Source organism: Prosopis cineraria, unplaced genomic scaffold (assembly GCF_029017545.1).
Source record: "Prosopis cineraria cultivar Desert tree isolate PC_DT_omini unplaced genomic scaffold, ASM2901754v1 PC13, whole genome shotgun sequence".
Classification (NCBI taxonomy): Eukaryota; Viridiplantae; Streptophyta; class Magnoliopsida; order Fabales; family Fabaceae; genus Prosopis; species Prosopis cineraria.
Genome location: NW_026555344.1, coordinates 22,461,968 through 22,482,789, shown reverse-complemented (window position 1 = coordinate 22,482,789; position 20,822 = coordinate 22,461,968). Strand labels below are relative to the sequence as shown.

General features: G+C 35.2%; 1 protein-coding gene across 2 annotated transcripts in view; it reads right to left on the bottom strand.

Moving 5' to 3' along the window:
• The window catches only part of LOC129290321 (NAD-dependent malic enzyme 62 kDa isoform, mitochondrial), a 78,836-nt gene that overhangs the window by 30,890 nt on the left and 27,124 nt on the right, over window positions 1-20,822 (bottom strand). For both annotated transcript variants that reach the window (XM_054927060.1, XM_054927061.1), the window contains one exon: window positions 11,032-11,143. In XM_054927060.1, coding sequence (XP_054783035.1) covers window positions 11,032-11,143 — 112 coding nt within the window. The remainder of the gene's footprint in view (window positions 1-11,031; window positions 11,144-20,822) is intronic.

Genomic DNA, 20,822 nt, shown 5'->3' with positions numbered 1-20,822 from the left:
CATTTTCTCTTCCTCTCCTAGCCGAAAGATGTGTCCTTGCTCTTCATTGTTGCTGTCATGATTTTGAGGAAATTGAGGTGTTGTTTGATTTATGCTGGATGTTACTTCATTTTAGTGTTGAGCTAAATCTTGGTTGTAAAATTAAACATTTGAAGAAGTTGGAAGCTTGGATGCTGGGTTCATAATTTAGTTAATTGTGAATGTTCTTATAATGCTCGTAGGAATGCTTAAAGGAGGAAATTGATGGGAATAAGATTTCTAATCTTCATACTAGAGCCTAAAGGAATTATATACGCTATTTGAGGAAGTATATGTCTTCATATGAATTGTGAAGTTAATCTACCTATTGGAATTGTACATCACTTAAAGGGAAATTGTTAAACTAAATAATAATCAAGATTTTGCTGAGCCTGGATTAAGAGCTGTGTTAATGATTAAGGTTGAATGCTTCCAAGTGTTGTTGATTGCTTGATAGAATTTATTGGAGGATTTAGTAAGAGTTTAAGGGGTTAATGAGAACTTTAAAGAATTATTGAAGAGTTTGAATATTAGTTCACTTGCTTATATTAAGGAAAATCATAATGTAAGCATGAAATTGAAGGAGTCTAACTATAAGATTATTGAAAACCCTCAGGTGAGTAGGTAGCATTCCAAATAAATTTTTAGCAAAATGTTTATAAAATTTCTTTATTTAAATCTTAATAATATTCTTTTATAGGCGGTATAAATATTCTTGCAAATTCTATTTTTACAATAATTGACCTATAAATGATGATTTCTTGATTTTGCCCATGATTTATGTTATTGCCACAGTAATGATTGAAGTTGATATATGGCAAATAATATTATGTCTCAAAAATAACTCTCTTAATAAATTCTATGTTTGATATGAAAATTTTTAATATGATAATTCATGCATGGAGGGAAAAGAAGATGAACATAAGAAATGGAAAGTGATTATTGAACAGCTTATTTGAAAATAGAAAGTTTTGAAATTTTTATTCTTGCTCCATGCACGGTTGATTTTTAATTAGGGAAATTGAATTCAAAACGCTGGATGCTAACGACAGTTTTGTTAGCCCTTGACGTGCCATGATACACTTAACTAGTAGGATGCATTGTAAATGCTAGCCCCGTGTGCCGACCAATATATCTGGAATGGAGGATGTAATTTCGTGGATATAATTCATGCCCGTGATTCATGAGTTTTATGCTTGCGCCTGTTTTTCCTGGCTTCTTGTCACATCGGATATGTTACTTACCCTCGTGGACTGTGTCCACGCCTGTTATTCGTTATGATAAAATCCTCCGAGATCGTACTTAAAAGTTATTGTTTCTATACTAATTTCTTTGAAGGCATTTTTTTTTAAACTGCACCATTGCTCAAAATTTTATATATATTATAAATTTTTTTTAACAAATTTATTTGGTTCTAATATTGTTGGTGGTCCCATGATTATACCATTAAGAAAACTCATCATTTATTGTTAATTAAGGCAAGTGTTTCATTATTTCCTTGATTTGTTTAAATTAAATTATTAGTTACTATTTTCACATTTTTATTTATTTATTTATAATTTATAAACTTGATTGGAACGCTACTCATCGAAAATTTCTTTGGTCTCAAATATTGTAGCTAACCCTGCACCTTTTGCTAATAATTGAGGTAGTATTGCTTTTTGGATAGTAGGAGCAATCTTCGACAATTCATTTTGATGTAACTATATATTATATTAAAATTATAAATTCAGCACTCCACATATATCGTAGTTAGGTCTTAGTTTTATTTTGTTGTTGTGAAATATAATGGTGTGGAGCTAAGCTCCTTTCTAGTTTGACTAACAGGTTTTATTGCTGTAGAAATTTTGGAAGGTCCTAATTATAGGGAAGATTCTGTCGAAATTTCTACAGAATGTTAAAAGTTAATTCCTTAAGACAAACTTAAAAAATAATAACAATAATAATAATAATAATAACTATGATATAACTAAAGAGAACTTCTAACTGAATAAAATTCTGCTCTAACAATCCCCTCCTCACAATTCACTATATCTTATCAAGAACTTTAATCGCCATAAAAGATTTCCTTACCAAATATATATATATATATATATATCAAAGAATATCCCCTTTCAATCCCACCTTTTATGCACAAAAATAGCAGTAGCAGCAACAATAAGACTTACCTCACTAATTGAGGTGAGCCATGTCCATAACACAATACCAGTATGCTCTAACAACAACCAACTCTTAAATATATCATTCATTAATAGATTCCATTCAATAACTTTCTTAAGCATCCTTCTTCGCTTTCTCTATCTCTATTCATAAAGATAAAGACTATCTACCAACCCTCTTCATTGGTGTTACCATTGGTCTTTTTTGCATGTCTTAAGCACCTTAAACAATATCCAACCATTCTCTTCTTAACTGATGCCAAAACAACTTTTTTCTCATATAAAATCATTACGGATCTTATCTTTTCATGTATTGCTACAGGTCCATTTGAACATCATCATTTGCGCTACACCAAGTTTTTGCTTTTGTAACCCCTTCAACGCCAACATTCATTATTATATAACATAATAGGTCTTATAACACTTTGATAAAATTTCACTTCAAACTTAATAGGTACTATGTGATCACAAATAAACTCCTAATGACTTTCTCCATTTCAACCACCCATTGTATATCCTATTCATAATATTCACATCAATTTCGTGTTGGAAATTGTGCCCTAGACCCAATCATTTTACTATGCACATTGTTATTTAATGAATTTCTCTTTTATTATCATATCAATTACATGTTCACTATAATAACTCTATCCTTGAACAAATTATAGTGATTGTCCTAAATATCCCTGGTCAATCCTCTATGAGGGATCATATATGAAACAAGACTAATATATAGAGATATAAATCAAAATCATAGGAATTTGAAAGAGTACAAGATGTTGGATCAACCCGCTATGAGAAAGCTGCATGGTACAAGTCATAAGCTTATCTCATATGTAATCATATCACTAAGCTCTTGACCTAAGATTATCATGGATTTCTACATAATAACCACTGAACTTTGACCTAGTCAAAAGTCAGCTTTGACCAGGTGATTATAAAGGCAATGATTGAGTTTAGTGATATTCATGCAGAGGAATATAAGTGATTAAGATGAAATTTATCCCTCACATTAAGTGAGAAATATAACTGGGTCCTTCGATAAGTAAGACTGAGAAAACATATAGTCATACTACAATGGAAAGGGTTTTTCCATCGCTACAGTTAGTCTACTCAGAGATCAAGAAAGTAATGGTCAGGTAAAGGAAAATGACAATTCCATGTCTCATACTTAACCGAAATATTGCGTGACAAAAGGGTTGCGAAGCGATTACATAATAAGTTACATCAGATCATCAATCCTCATATGAATTGGGTAGTTACAATGTTTTGCTAGAGGCCACTTGTAATTTGTGGGCTAATAGCATAATTAGCCTATTGCCAACTTCATATGGACCTACAAGGTCGCACAAAAGAACAGTCCAACTAAAACTATAATGTCCAAATTCAATAAATCTGAAATATGTCTAGATTCAATGAATATAATATAGGGTGAATGAATTATATATGTGTATATATATATATATGAAATATAAAATTCAATATATATATATATATATTTTCAAAATATATATTTGTATATATATAATATAATATATATATATATATGTATATATATTGTGTTATGTTTTCTTATGTTATGTTATGCTAGTTTTAAATTTAATTTCATATGATAGATTAAATTTAATAACTAACATGATATAAGAGAATATCATATTAGTTCTATAGTTTGAATTTATAAAATAAATTTAAATTAAATATGATATTATATATTTTATTTATGAAATAAATTTAACCTAATATTTTCGTTGACTCATTAAAAAAAAGCAAAACCCTAGTCTATAAATATGATAGAAAAGGGACGTGCTCTATGAGTTTAAGAGAGTTACAAAAGTTCTAACGGAAAATACTTAGAGAGTCACAAAACATCCTAGACAAAAAGTAAACTAACGTTTAAAGACGAATTGACATTAGGAGCGCTAGCACACTGTGCGAGTTAGAAAATTATTCGTGTGGATACCGGTAGATCTATGTTGTCAGCTCCTGAGATCCAAACCCTTGAAGAGAACACATGTGAAGCACAAAAAAAAAAGTAACTCTTCTTCCCACCTTGATTTAAACGATTTCGTTTGTTTTACATCAGGATAGGGAATTTAAAATTTTAATCTTTCGCTGCACCTCCTTATTCAACATTTCACTCTCTAATAAGACTCACTATTTACACACATTTATTAGCTTATTGAGACCATTTTACACACCTAATAGCTTTCCTATAGCATTCATATTGCATTCTTAGTGCAAAATTGCCCAAGCATTGAATTATATACGTTAGTAGTATTTTGGTCATAAAATGCACTTTTTTACAGATGTGAGGTTATGCATTAGAGTTATATCTTTTGATGGGCTAAGATAATTAGTCAAATTAGTTTTTATTGATTCATTATAGGTTGGAAGTTATTAAGAAAAGACATACTTTAAGGTTGTTTCTCTAAAAGGTTTTTCCTTAGGCTTAGGTTTGTGTTTAAATGTCTATATCTTTACTCTTGTGTCTTGTGAGATCTTTGCATTCATATTCCTTTAGTTATTTTAATACCTAGATTGAATTAAATATTTGTACTTTAATCCAATTAAATAAATGTTACACTATAATGAATTGATCATTTAATTAATTGTGACATAAATGAATTAATGTGAGATGAAAAAACATAGTTCAAGACAAACCAAAGAGGCTTCAAGGGACAAAAGGTGGCGTGAAAGAGGACTCATGAGGATGCAAATTAAGCAAGGAATGGTGATTCACATTGGATTAGAAGATCACATTGGAATTGTCATCATTTCCCTCCAAAATTGGATGGTAGTTTTGGCCACTTGCCTTCTAGCTAGAAAACCACAACCACTTGACAAGTTTCCCACACTTTTTCCCATTTTCCAACTTAGAAAATTCGTGCACAAGCCTTCCATTTTAGATTCTCTCTCATTTTCTCTCATTCAAACATTTTCTCTCATTTTCTCACTTGTTCATCCACTTTCTTACCCAACCAATCACTCATATCTCTCGCATTCTTTTACCAAATCACACAAAACCACTCTCATTCTCTTCCTCCAATTTCCTCCCTTCCCTTAGAGTTTTGCAAGGATTCAAGTTCTCAAATCTGCATTGAAGAAGATGCAAGGTCACAGCCTCATGGTGTTCTTCCTTGATGCTTTGAAGATGATGACGAGAGGCTAAATATTTCAAGGGATCATAGAGGAATGATGGATGGAAGATGAATTAAGGGTCTACACTTGGCTAAGACTTTTTATTCTCTTAATTGTTCTCATTTGAATTGATGATTAATTCCTTAGTCTAGGGTTGATTCATCATGAGCTTGGAATTCTAGTTCAATTCATCTTGTTGTAATGAGGAATATTTATTTGGTTAACTTTATTCTTGTGACTCTTGTGGTCTGATTCGGCCATCTCTAGTTAAATGCATAGTTTTTTGTTTTCTATTTATGATTATCTTACTTTGCTCTCACATAGTCTTGTGGGCAAGGTTAAGACATTAGAGAGAACCTTACATGGTCTTGCGGTTCACTTTAACCTCACATTAGCCACGGTCTCATAAGGATGGGTTAGCTAAGACACTTAGTCAACTCTAAAACCAAACTAGGAAGATAACCTAAAGGCATAGTTGATGACTTAGGAAATTGAACTAGCTATGTTAAGTTTTAAAGCATAGTTTTCATAAGGAGCTTAATTTGGCCAAGAGGGGAAATTCAACACAAAAGCCATAATTAATGAGAAAGATAACGATTTTTCCACTATCTAAACTCTAGGGTTCCACATCATTAAAAGGGATTCACACACACTCTCTAGCTTAGGCTTTCACTTGCATTATGAGTAGATTGGCTTACACAATCTCTCACACTGTTGGATAATTTGTAGCCTTAGATAACCTCACTTTGAATTTGGCCACTTCCCAAGGAGATGATTTAGATTGACCCTAGTATTACATTGGGGTTAGTTTAGCATTGATTTGAGAGGTAGGTGACAACCTTGTTCACTGTCCCTTCATATTATTGATCACATCCTAAGCTTTAACAATTATTGTACAACTATGTCTCCAATTTTTACCTCTAGTATCATCTCGAACTTACCTCTTGTTATACTTGTAGTGCACATATTCCATTTCACTCCTACTCAAGAAGAAACACATCAATTACAAAGCCTATCTCCATTACTCAAGTTTAAAGTTAACCTCTTCTCTTGACACTACAATTAGGATTACATCATTTGCAATGAAAATGCATTTAGAGATTTTCTCTTGGATAAGCTCAATCAAAACAACTAAAACCAAGTCAAATAAGAACTCAAAGATGATTCATAATGTAGGACAAATCTCATAGAGAAGCCCTTTATCTCACCTCTAGGGTTCCCACACTAATTATAACACCTTCATACATTTCCTTTATAACTTTAATATATGCAATGCTAACATCTTTCTTTTTCGAAGCTTTCCATATCTCAGTACTTAATCATAAGATTTTTCAGCATCTTTCAAGCATGAACCACTAAGGTGAAGCCTTTCTAGCATAGCACGCATCAAGGCAATAACAGTGTTGTTAAAGGCGAAAGGCGTACTCAAGGCGCAAAGCTGGTAAAACGCCTTAGGCGCAAGGCGCTACAAAGGCGCACGCCTGAGTGAAGCAAGGCGCTACTATAGATAAAATGCATAATACATAGATTATAGACAACAAACCATAGATAAAGTGATAAATATAAATCTACTTCAATCATAAACTTCTACAAAACTACAACATAATAATATAAACTATTCCAATAATCAATCAAGTGCATAAATCATCTTTAAAATATGAAAAAACAATATTGAGGCTTATAAAAAAATCAAACTAGAAATCTGAATCAGATTCAGATGGGCAAGCTCAAGACTTTCTCCTCCTTCATTGTTGGATTTATATCCTTCATCGTCTTCCTCTAACTCATCTGAATCAAAATTTGCAAGTTCCTCAATGTTGGTAATTGGTTGTTTTCCTTTAGCTCTAGATGAGCTAGCTTTTTTTCCTTTAGCTTGGCTTTGGCTTCTTGTTTGTTTAATTGGTTCTCCAACACTTGCTGCTGATGCAACAGCCCCCCATGTTAACTCTTCATTCTCATCATCACCAAAAACACGCTCATCTGCTGCGTCCTCATCGACATCCATCATACTACCAAGTAGCCATTCATTACTTTCATCAATATGTGCCAAGGAAATGGGATCTACATCTTGCCTATCATATCTATTTTTCAGTTCTTGATTGTATTTCACAAAGACCAAATCATTGAGTCTATCTTGAGCAAACTTGTTCCGCTTTTTTGTATGAATCTAAGTGGAAAAATCATATATAATAATTAATTATCTTAATATGAAGTGAAGATATGATAAAACATAGCATTGACCTATTTTAAAAAATTGAAATATTTAAATTTAACCTGCTCAAACACACTCCAATTACGTTCACAGCCTGATGCACTACAAGTAAGGCTTAGTATTCTGATTGCCAAATGTTGCAAATTAGGGCTAGAGCTTCCATAAGAAGCCCACCATTCCGCTACAAAGTCATAAAAATAATACATAATTATTTAACTAAATTAGTAAAACTAGGGCTATTAAATAACTAATGTGTGATTATAATCTACCTGGAGCTCTTGTTTTCCTTGTTCTAATGGCCAAATCAACCCTAAAAAGTCCCTCTGCTCTTTTATATATTGTCAATTCATTCATGATCTTCTCTTGGGCGGTTGGGTCTTTCACAAGTCTCCCTATGAAAGATATTAAGCCCCTAGTGATTTCTTCATCAAACTCTATATCTGGGTTGTCATAATAATATTTTGGATTTAGGAGATGAGCTGTAGCATGTAAGGTTGATGAAGTTGGCAATTCCACCTTTCATCAATAATATGAAAAATCTCTCTATACTTATCTTCATTATTATCAAATGCCTTTTGAATTGCCTCCTTGGCTCTATCCATTGCTTCATATATATAACCCATGGCTGGTTTTTTTCATTATCTACAAGTCTTAGCACTCAAACAAGAGGTCCATAACTTTTAATATATAAGAAACAGTATTCCAAAAAGAAGGCATAAGCACACTTTCAACCACACGCTTTCCTTTAGGCTCTCTTGACCACTTACTTGATTCCCACTTCTCTGAAGTAAACATAGTCCTCAATGCAGTTTTCTGTTGATGAATGCTTTTAAGAGTAAGATATGAAGTGCAGAATCTAGTTTTGCCAGGCCTCACCAACTCTTTTTGCTTAGTGAACTCTCTCATCATATTTAGAAGTCCTACGTGGTTATATATATACCCTGTCAAATTGATTGCTCTTGCCAAAGTCTTTGATACCCTAGAAATTTTTCCAATATCTTCTAATATAAGATCTACACAATGTGCTGTACATGGTGTCCAAAAAATATTCAACCTTTTCATTTCTAATAATTTACCAGCAGCTTTAAAGTTAGACCCATTATCCGTCACTATTTGAACAATATTCTCTTCCCCAACATGGTCAACAAAATCATCAATCAAATTGAACAATCTTTCTGCTGTTTTAACATATGATGATGCATCAACAGATTTTATAAACATTGTGCCAACTGGGCAATTCATTAAAAAATTTATCAAGCTTCTATTTGTTCGGCTAGTCCACCCATCAAGCATAATGGAACAACCTTTTCTTTTCCACATATCTCTATGATTTTTCATCATATCATTTGTAAGTTCAACTTCTTTCTTCAAAATTGGCACCCTCAACTCATAATAACTTGGGGGTTTTAGATTTGGACCATATTGTCTAATAGCTTCAATCATAATTTTAAAGGAATCCATGTTAGCAACATTAAATGGAATGCCAGCTTGGTAGAAAAATCGACCAATGTATTGACAAACCATAGCTCTTCTCTCCGTATCAAATTTATCAGTTATATTTCCATCTCGCAACTTTCCTTGTTTTCATAATTGAATAACTTGCTCTGGTTTCCTCATAAAAGAATCCATGGGACCTTTTTGTCTAGGCTTCTTTGATGTAAGCATAACATTTTTTCCTTTCTTTCCATACAACTCCTCCTCCTCCTCCTCTTCTTCACCATGCATACTTATATCCACAGCATTTATAATTGGATTATCATATCTCTTTTTCTACCTTTTTTTTGTCCATGTAATCTTGCAACTCCTTCCTCACATTATCAGGACACTTCAAACATTTAGCAGCATTCCTATTACCTCCAACTTGATGCAACTTAGCTCTATGAATCCCTCCTTTTGTAGATTTGTTACAAAAGGAACAAGTTACAGTATTGGTGTCATTTAGGTCACTCAAGAAATTATATTTCCATCCAGGGTCTTTTCTCTTATTCTGTTCTTGTTGTTTGTTTTGACCTTGACCACTACTTTCAGCCATGGAAGCACTAAAAACTGGGGAAAAATACCAGGAAAAACCAAAAAAGAGAATGAAAAATTAAAGGTTTGTTTTTTGAATAATTGTTCCGTGTGTTGTAGTGCTAAAGGCCTAAAATCAAACAAATCAAATAAGAAAAACAGAAAATAATATGATGTTTGAAACTTAGAAGTTGGAACCTGATTGTTAGAGTGCAAGATATGCAAGACGTGCAAGACGTGATCCTTGGAGATATTGCTCTCTTGCTCTAAGCCACGAGACACACTGATGCCAATACCAAATAACAGTAATAGGTTTTCTTTTTATATCTTAAAAAATATACATTGGGAGGGATTTTAAAGTCTTAAACTTTCCTAAAAATTTTCCTTCAGATAGCAAAATTTTCTCAATCATATTTAAAATTTAAATCAAAGATAATTTCTTATAATTAATTAAAATCTTTTTCTATATATAATATTTTTCATTATCTTTTATTTAAAATTCAAATCTTCCCTAATTTATTATGTTATACGTTTCTCCCACAAGATAGGATAGGATTTGTTAAATCTTTTATAATTGTCTCATATTTAAAATTTAAATCAAAGAGAATTTCTTATAATTAATTAAAATCTTTTTCTATATATAATATTTTTCATTATCTTTTATTTAAAATTTAAATCTTCCCTAATTTATTATATGTTATACGTTTCTCTCACAAGATAAGATAGGATTTGTTAAATTTTTTATAATTATTTACTATATTTTTTATCATATTTTAATGGATTTTGGTTTAAAAAAATTATATTTTAATGGATGATATTCAGTCCACGATGCTGAACTTATGGCCAGCTAGCATACTCGCACGGTACGGTCGTACCCAGTCGGTGGAGTGCAGACGAGTTCTCATCTCTGATTCTTGCATACCCAGTCGACACCGGCGGTCCGAACAAGAACCAACTTCTACTCTTCTTTTCGGTTCTTTCACACCCAGTCAGCATTCTTCACTCCTTCATCTTCCTTTATCGTCTTCTCTTCTGAAATCTTCCGTCTTTGTCTTCTCTTGATCTTCTCATCTTCACTGCTTCCAAGTGCTGTCAGTCGTGCGCCTTTAGGATATGCGAGGCGCACAAGCGCTCAAAGGCAAGCGCCTGATGAAACCCATCGCCTCTCTTCACTTGAGAGGCGATGGCCAAGTTCAGCGCCTCGCCCAGGCACCTTAGGCGCTGAGGCGAGCGCCTTTTACATCATTAGGCAATAACAAACTCCAAGACTCTAAGTTAATAATAGAATCCTAATCCCTTAGAATTTATACTCCCTTTTCTTTTCTAGGACTAACACCAGATTTCAAAACACAAGACAAGGTTATGAAAGACAAATGCCATTGGTACATGAATATCCACTAAAATAAACTAATGCTGTCATATATATCACATAATTAATTTGATTAAACAAATGAACAATGTTCTATGCATTAAGGATATGATGTTATCCAATACCTCAGCGTCAACAACCCAGAATTGACTCTTTGCACTCTCAAAAGCTACTTCAGTATTACCCAACATCCTTGCCATTGTTTTCCTTACAGCATTAAGAACACCAATTCCTGCACTGCAGCAACACAAATATAACCATATGAAGCCATGACATCATCCCATGAAAATGAATCTCCTCAATGATAGAAAACTAAGCATAGATTCTCATTTGAAACAAACCACTAAAAAGCCTTGTAAGAATCCATGTTTCTCAAGCAAAGGCAGTTGTACATTTTCATTTGCACAAAAAACTATTGGATGAAATGTTATTTGTGAAGGTGAAGCAGAGCATAAAGACATTGTTGATTGTCTTATTGTTATTTCTGTAGAATTTGAGAGAGAAATAATATTTCTTATTCATATAAATACTGAGTACAAGCTGACTATATAGACATAAGGGAAAATAATTACTAATAAAGACTAATAAAACCTAATAAAGACTATACAATATTTACAATAAATACCAAGTATTCCCACACTCCCCCTCAAGTTGGATCATAGATGCTAATCATGTCCAACTTGCTTATATAATTCTCAAAAGCAGGGCCAAGTAACCTTTTAGTCAAAACATTAGCTGCTTGCAACTTTGTAGGCAAATATGTCAAACATATAATTCCTTCTTCCACCTTTTCTCTGATGAAGTGTCAGTCTATCTCTACATGTTTCGACCGGTCATGTTGTACTAGATTTAAAGTCATGATTATGGCAGCTTTATTATCATAATAGAGCTTCAATGGTGAACTTGCTTCAACCTGTATTTCATTCAAGACTCATACCAACCACAACTCCTCTGATATTTCTTGAGCGAAAGCTTTCAACTCTGATTCAGCACTACTTCTTGAAACAATTCTTTGCTTCTAGCTTCTCCATGTCACTAGATTTCCCCACACAAATGAACAATAACCAAAGGTTGACCTTCGATCTCTATAAGTTCCACCCCAACTTGCATCAGTGTAAACTTCTATAGATCTTTGCTCACATTTTCTAACGAATAATCCTTTATAGGAGTACCTTTCAGATGTCTCAAAATCTTGTAAACTGCTTCCATATGACTCTTCATTGGGTAGCTCATATATTGACTGGCTATACTAACAACGAATGCTATATCTGGCCTTGTATGGGAAAGATATTAGTTTTCCAACAAGTTTCTGATATATCTCTTTGTCAGTAGCTTCTTCCTTTTCTTCCACATGTTCCTCATCTGAATTTTCTTTCCCCTTGGAGTCTTTCTCTTTCCCATGCTTGTCTTTAGGTTTCTTCTTCAGTTTCTTGACCTCATTAGGAGTGTCAACAAGTCTGCAACCCAACATACCTGTCTCAATAAGAAGGTCAAGTATACACTTTCTCTGAAAAACATAGATCCCTCTCCTTGACTTGGCAACTTCCATCCCAAGAAAGTATTTTAGCTTTTTGAGATCTTTGACTTCAAATTCCTTGCCAAGGGCAGCCTTTACCTTTTCTATCTCCTCAAGGTGATCTCTGATGAGTATTATGCCATCAACATAGACAATAAGGATACATTTCCTGCTTCCTTTGACTTTGACAAACATTGTATGATCTGACAGGGCTTGCTTAACCTTCAAACTTTTGGACTTTTGAGAACCTGTCAAACCAAGCTCTTAGTGACTGTTTCAAGCCATATATAGACTTTTTCAATTTACAAACTTAATTTGCCCTACCTTTATCAAACCGGGTGGTAGAGTCATGTAGACTTCTTCCTTCAACTCTCCATTTAAAAGGCATTTTTGATGTCAAGTTGGTGAAGAGGCCACTCAAGATTAGCTGCTACAGACAATAAGACTCTGATAGTGTTTAACTTTGCAACCAGAGCAAAAGTTTCTTCATAATCTAAGCCATATGTTTGGGTAAAACCCCTTGCAACCAAGCGAGCTTTCAACTAGTCAAGAGCTCCATCTGCCTTGTATTTTGGGGTGAACATGAACTTACAACTCACTGTTCTCTTTCCTTTTAGTAGCTGAACAAGTTCTCATGTCTCATTCTTTTCTAAGTCCTCATTTCCTCCATGCACTTCTCCATCCAGGAATGCTTAGAGCTTCTTGTATAGTCTTAGGTACCTTCACTTTATCAAGATTAGTAACAAAAGCCTGATATTGAGGAGAAAGCGCATTGTACGAAACAAACCCTCTATTGGATGAAAGGTATATGAGCGAGGTTGCTTTCTCAAAGCAATAGGAAGATCAAGGTCAGTAGATTCACTTACTTGTTTTGCACTATCGAGTTTTGGGGTTTTAGAAGTCACCACAAATTCTGAGTCACCACGAGACCTCTAGAGTCAACTCTCTTGGTACTTCAGGTACAAGTTGCTCATTATCTTTTGATTTCTTTTTTCGAGTGTAAACATAAAGTTCTCCTTGTTGTGGTCTTTCTGCCTCTCCTCCTGTTTGCCTATGTTCCTCATATTGTGGCATAAGAGGAGATGGCACTGGAAGGGATGTTGGAAGGGTAGATGGCTCAGGTTCAGTTGGAGGCTCAAGAAGCACTAATTCTTTGTTAGATTCTTGTTCTCAAGTCTAAAATTCACCTGTGCTCTCCCCCTGATTTGAAGAATTGGGATAGAATAGAGTAGCTTCATGTAAGGTTACATCAAGGCTGACAAATGTGTGTTTTGTGACAGGGTCAAAGCATTTGTATCTTTTTTAAGTAGGAGAATAGCTAAGGGATATGCATTTGATGGCTTGAGGTTCAAGTTTGGTGCTGGTGGTTATGGACAAAGGTTATGCAACTAAACACACGAAGGGGAAGATTGATTTCAATATGGGATGTGGAGAAAATAATTTTCAATTCATGGAGGAGTTTCTAAGGATAAGATTCGACTAGGCATACGATTGATGTGGTAGGTCGCGTCCAAAATGGCATCCCCCTAAAGCACATTACAGGCGAACATGAGGACCCTATCAACATTAAGTATGTGACGATTTTTCCTTTCCGCAACCCCTGCTATTGAGGTGTATGAGCACAAGAACTAGTATGGACTATATTGCGCATGTGGAGAGAAGTGCTCAAAGATTGATTAAAGAATTATATGCCACTGTTGGTGTGTAAGACTTGGATGGTGGTATTAAACTGGGTTTTGATCATGTTAAAGAAAGGAATGAACGTGGATGCAGTCTTAGACTTGTTTCGTAAAAGAGAAACCCAACTGACACGAGTATGGTCATTAATGAAGGAAATGAACCACATGGCTTTAATACAAGTAGGTGTACGGGATAGTCCCCACAAGTCACTATGAATGATTGTGAAAGGTTTAGTAGGCATGTATTTTGCTCTAGGAAAGGATGTTCTATGATGTTTGACCAATTCACACACCTCACAATGAAGGTCATTAATATTCAGGTTTGGACAAAGAATTGGGAACAATCGTTGAAGGTAATAAAAATTAGGATGACCCATCCTCTTATGCCATAATAGAAAATCATTAACTTTAGAAATAGATGCGGAGTTACCCACAATCGAGGAGTTACCCACTCGAGTAGTGGCTTCAAAATAGTAGAGCCCTTCAAACTCCTTAGCACTTCTGATTGTCACTCTAAATGACAGATCCTGAAACATACAATGGGATGGGAAGAATTTAGCATAACAATTTGACTGGATAGTCAATTGACTAATTGAAAGTAAGTTACAATCAAACTTGGGCACGTGAAGGACAGATGCCAACAGTGTAAGTTAGAAATTCAAATACTTCCCTTTTTTGCTACCAGTGTCAAGGAGCCATCTATAATCTTGACTTTAACATTTCCAACATATGGAGTGTAAATGGTGAACAACTCATGACAACAAGTCATATGGTCGAAGGATCCTAAGTCAACAATCCAGACTATGGCATTGCGAGATGTTTTTAAAGCCTGAAGAAATGTTCCTCTTTTGGCAATTATTGTTGTAGGCCCATAATTTGCCAATGACATTATGGTCCCATATCTGGTCACCTAGGAGAGTCCAAATAACCACTCCTAAGGCTCCCTATGAGACAAAACCCATATAGCAGAAAAGAATTAGTAGCCACATCCCAAGAGAACTCCAGACTCCTTCAAACAAACCCTAAATGCACAGGAGGGATAACAAATGTCAAGGGAGAGTACCCAGACGTTTATGAGGCCTAGATCTCACCGAAAAAGGCTCTTTGTTGCCGAAAAACAAAGTCACGGCCAAAACAGGGGCTGTATGCGTTTCCATACGCTGCTGAAGTAGTTCTAGCGTCAAACATTCGAGTGGTGTGTGTAGCTCACATGCGCTAGCGATTGTCGTGTCCTCCGGGGGTTGTGCCGATCGGATCTGTCAAGACACACCTAAGGGGTAGTGAGAGCCACACAACATTCTCGAAGAGTACCTGCATCACAGCCCTAAGGTGTTGTGCAGACTACCTTACATGATCTCTTGCATGAACAATAACCCAGAAAATCCTAATGAAGATTTCAAACCATTTGCTCTGATGCCATGTAAAATTTGAGAGAGAAATAATATTTCTTATTCGTACGAATACTAAGTACAAGCTGACTATATATATACAAGGGGAAATAATTACTAATAATGACCAATAAAACCCAATAAAGACTACACAATATTTATTTACAATAAATACCAAATATTCCCACAATTTATAAAGACAAGGTCCTTAAAATGTGCAAGCGCATCCAATGGATCACAGGCCAATTGCCATACTCAGGACTTTAAAACATGACAACAACATTGGTGAATAGACTTTGGGGACAAGCTGATCTTGACATTGCAATCCTCATAGCATGGTCACTTGTGGTCTTAAGTAGTGATCTTGTACAAACAGTATGATTTAGAGAACTCCAATAGTGATAATTTTCTTTTTAATGGAGAAAACAGTCAAGTGTTTGTAGTATAACTTTGCTTTGACACCAAAGCTAATGATATCAAACAAATAACAAAAATAAAGTTTATGTTATTATTGTCAATAATTAGCAGTTATTAGAATCATTTGTTAGGCTTTATTATTATTTATTAGGCTTTATCTCTCTGATGTATATATATAGTATCTATTTGTACATATACATGAATATATATGAAATATTATCCTCTCCAAAGATCCACATGGTATCAAAGCCATGCCAGAAAAATTCTGGAAATAATTTTTTAGGGTTTCATGTTATGGATCGCATATTGCAGCTTGTATAGTATTGTGGGGTGTTCATATGAGTGCTGCTGAGGCTTTGTTGACCTTCATCGCCAACCCCATGAGGAAAAGGAGGCTCTGATCGGTCAAACCTAGAAACATCACGGCCAACGGTGGCAAGTGTTAGTCACACACGCCTCAACAGTCTTCGGTGCCAGGGACGCTTCACCAGTGCGTAGGGGAGCGTGCATGGTCCAATGCAAGTTCGATGATTTCCTCCGCCATCAACTTGAAGATTCCGACCAGATCCCAGTATGTACTCCGTCTGGGCAACCTTCATTCATGGACTCTTGCTTTATCCCAGCATGTTCTATACTACTTTCGCATTGTAATGGGTCTGGGTGTCTAATTTGTCTCAGATATGGGAATTGATTTATGTCTGACATTATAGGAATAATAATATTCCTATGTTTCATATCAAATGTTGCCAAAGCTATACCTGTTGCATTAGTGGTGAAAAAAGGTTCCTCCCTTCAAGCTTTAACAACATCACGTAATAGAACACTGTGGATTGTTGACTCTGGAGCCTCCGATCACATGACAAATTGCCATGAGTTGTTTACCGCTTATGCCCCATGTGCTGGGAATATTAAATCAAGATTGCAAATGGCTCATTAGCACCTATAGCGGGAAAAGGGAGTATTCAGATTTCAGATTCTATAGTGCTGGAATTTGTACTTCATGTGCCTAAGTTTGGTTGCAATTTACTTTAAGTTTGCCAATTGACCAAGCAATCAAATTGTTATGCTAAATTTCTCCCATCTCGTTGTGTGTTTCAGGATCTATCATCTGGGGCGACAATTGGAAATGCTAAGGAGTATGAGGGGCTCTACTATTTTGAAGTCTCCGCCTGAGCTAGTAACTGCTCGATTGTTGGTAATTTTGCATCCTCCTCTAAAGTTAATGATTTTATATTGTGGCATAAGAGGATGGGTCATCCTAATTTTCATTATCTTCAACGATTGTTCCCAACTTTATGTCCCAACTTGAATATTAATGACATTCATTGTGAAGTGTGTGATCTTGCCAAACACCACAGAACGTCCTTTCCCAAAGCAAAAATACATACCTACCAAACCTTTCACAACCATTCACAATAATTGTGGGGACCATCTCATACACCCAATCGTACTAAAGCGACATGGTTCATTTCCTTTATTGATGACCACACTCGCGTCTGTTGGGTTTACCTTTTACAAAACAAATCTGAGGCTGCATCTATGTTCATAAATTTCTTCAATATGATCAAAACCCAGTTTAATACCACCATCCAAGTTTTACACACCGACAATGGCACTGAGTACATTAACCAATCTTTGAATACCTTTATCCAATTGCACAATATCGCGCATACTAGTTCTTGTGCTCATACATCCCAGCAAAATAGGGTTGCAGAAAGGAAAAATTGCCATATTCTTGACGTTGCTAGAGCACTCATGTTGACCTATAATGTGCTTAAGTTTTATTGGGGGAATGCCATTTTGACCGCAACTTACTTTATCAACCACATGCCCAGTCGGGTCTTATCTTTTGAAACCCCTCTCCACAAGTTGCAAAGTTTTTTTCCACCTCCCATATTGAAACCAATCTTCCATTTCGTGTGTTTGGTTGTACAACTATTGTTCATAACCACCAAAGTACCAAACTTAGATCTCAAGCCACCAAGTGCATATTCCTTGGCTATTCTCCTACCCAGAAAGGGTACAAATGTTTTGACCCTATCACAAAACACACATTTGTTAGTCTTGATGTCACCTTTCGTGAAACTACTCCATTCTATCCCAATTCTTCATTTCAGAGGGAGAACATAGGTGAATCTCAGACTTGGAAACTAAAACCGAACATAGAATATGTATTTCTTGAGCCACTACCTCCTATAACACAGCCATCACCCTCATCAACACCAACCTCTTCTCTTATGCCAAAATTTGAGAAAAACAATAAAGCAGAGGAAGATGTAGAAAGACCACAAAAGGGAGCGTTATTAGTTTACACTCGAAAAAAGAAATCCAAAGATAGTGAGCAATTCATACCTGAGGCACCAAGAGAGTCAAAACCAGAGATTGTTCTTGGAGTTGATGTACCAAAGACAGATCCATCCAGTGAGCCAAATGATTCAGAACAAGGAAGTGAACCTGTTGATCTTGATCTACCTATTGCTCTCCGAAAACCACCTCGCTCTTGCACTTTACATCCGATTCAAAAGCATGTATCCTACAAGGCTCTCTCTCCGGGTCACTAGGCCTTCATCACTAATTTGGATAAAGTTGTTATTCCTAACAACATCCAAGAGGCACTGGGAATGCCAAAATGGAGAAATGTAGTTATGGAGGAAATGAGAGCTTTGGAGAAAAATGGAACATGGGAGATTGTTGAAAGACCTAAAGGTAAGAAATTGGTTAGTTGCAAGTGGATCTTCACCCCGAAGTATGAGGCTGGTAGCATACTTGACAAGTTAAAGGCACAGTTAGTAGCAAGAGGTTTTACCCAAACATATAGTATAGGCTACAAAGAGACGTTTGCGTCAATTGCAAAACTAAACACTATTAGAATTCTATTATCAGTAGCAGCTAATCTTGAATGGTCACTCCATCAACTAGATATCAAGAATGCCTTTCTAAATGGAGAATTAAAAAAAGAAGTCTACATGACTCTACCTTCGAGGTTTGATAAAGGCAAAAGTGACAAAGTATGCCAGCAAAAGAAATCCCTATATGGCTTGAAACAGTCACCTAGAGCATGGTTTGATAGATTCTCAAAGGTTTTGAAGTCAAAAGACTATAAATAACGATTATCAGATCATACGATGTTTGTTAAGACTGAGAAAGCCAAGAAGTGCATCCTCATTGTATATGTAGATGATATAATTCTTACAAGAGATCATGTTGAGGAAATAGCAAGGATAAAAGATTGTCCTAAGTAAAGAATTTGAAGTCAAGGATCTTGGAAACTTGAAATATTTTTCGGGATGGAAGTTGCAAAGTCAAAACAAGGCATATATGTGTCTCAAAAGAAGTATGTACTTGATCTTTTAAGGAAACTGGCATGTTAGGTTGTAAACCTGAGGAAATTCCTATTGCGGTCCCGAGAAAGAAGTCTAAGAAAAATAGTGAGGAGGAGTCAGAAGGAGAAGACAACTCCATGATGAGGTTGAAGAAGAAGAGGGCAAGGAAAAAGAAGAAACTATTGATAAAGACAGATATCAAAGACTGGTTGGGAAATTGATTTATCTATCTCATACAAGGCCAAATATTGCTTTTGCAGTCAATGTAACGAGTCAATACACGTGTGATCCAAGGAAGAAACACCTGGAAGCTGTATACAAGATTCTTAGATACCTTAAAGGTACACCTGGTAAGGGATTGCTGTTTAAGAAGCATGATCAAAGGACAATTGAGATCTATATAGATGCAGATTGGGGAGGACCTATGGAGACAGGAGATCCACCTTTGGCTATTGCTCGTTAGTGTAGGGAAACTAAGTGACTTGGAAAAGTCAAAAGCAAGAGTTGTATCTAGAAGCAGTGCTGAATCAGAATTGAGAGCATTAGCTCAAGGAATTAAAGAAGAACTCTGGATAAGAAGGGTTACGGAAGAAATACAAGTCAGAGTAGATCCACCAATGAAGTTGTATTGTGATAATAAGGCTGCCATAAGCATGGCATTGAATCTGTACAGCATGAGAGATCTAAACATGTTGAAGTGAATACACATTTTATCAGAGAGAAAGTAGAGGAAGGTAGTATATGCTTGACATACCTACCTACAAAGTTATAAGCTACGGATGTGCTAACCAAGGGGCTACCTAAGCTTGCCTTTAAGAGTTGTATAAGCAAGTTGGACATGATTAGCATCTATGAACTAACTTGAAGGAAGGTGTGGGAATATTATGTTATTATTGTCAATAATTAGCAGTTATTAATATCATTCATTAGGCTTTATTATTATTTATTAGACTTTATCTCTCTTGATGTATATATAGGATCTGTTTGTACATATACATGAATATATAAGAAACATTATCCTCTACAAAGATCCACATAAAGAATAAGGAAACTGAGGACGACAATGGAGGTGTGGAAGAAAGAAAGAAAAACTAAAGAGAATTTTAAAAATAATAATAAATTTAAAATTGATTATCCCTTGCATAGAGATGAAAAGATTACATTTTGAAATGCAAAATAAAATCCTTAGTCCCTATTGAAAATTTAGAATCAGAATCAGACCCTATCTGATTCTGATTTTGTCTTATCAGATTTTATTTTAGGGTTAAGGGGCAAAAGGAAGTTTTCTCAAAAGAACACTCAATACCCTTATCTTTTAAAAAGAGCTTGTTAAAAGTAGAACAATGTAGCCCTTTTCCAACCTTTGACGAACGATTAACTAACGGTTGACCAAAAGAGGGATGAAAACTCTGATGTGGCAAACCACATGGCAGCAAACACACTTCTCACATTCTCTTCTATCTTCTCCAACGAGACAAATGCTTCACAATCGCTTCCAATTCAGGTTTGACAAGATAGAAGGAATAAACAAAAGAAATCCAGAACTCATTCTATTGTTGATTGTCGTCGATTCCTTGGCAGAACAAGTTCATT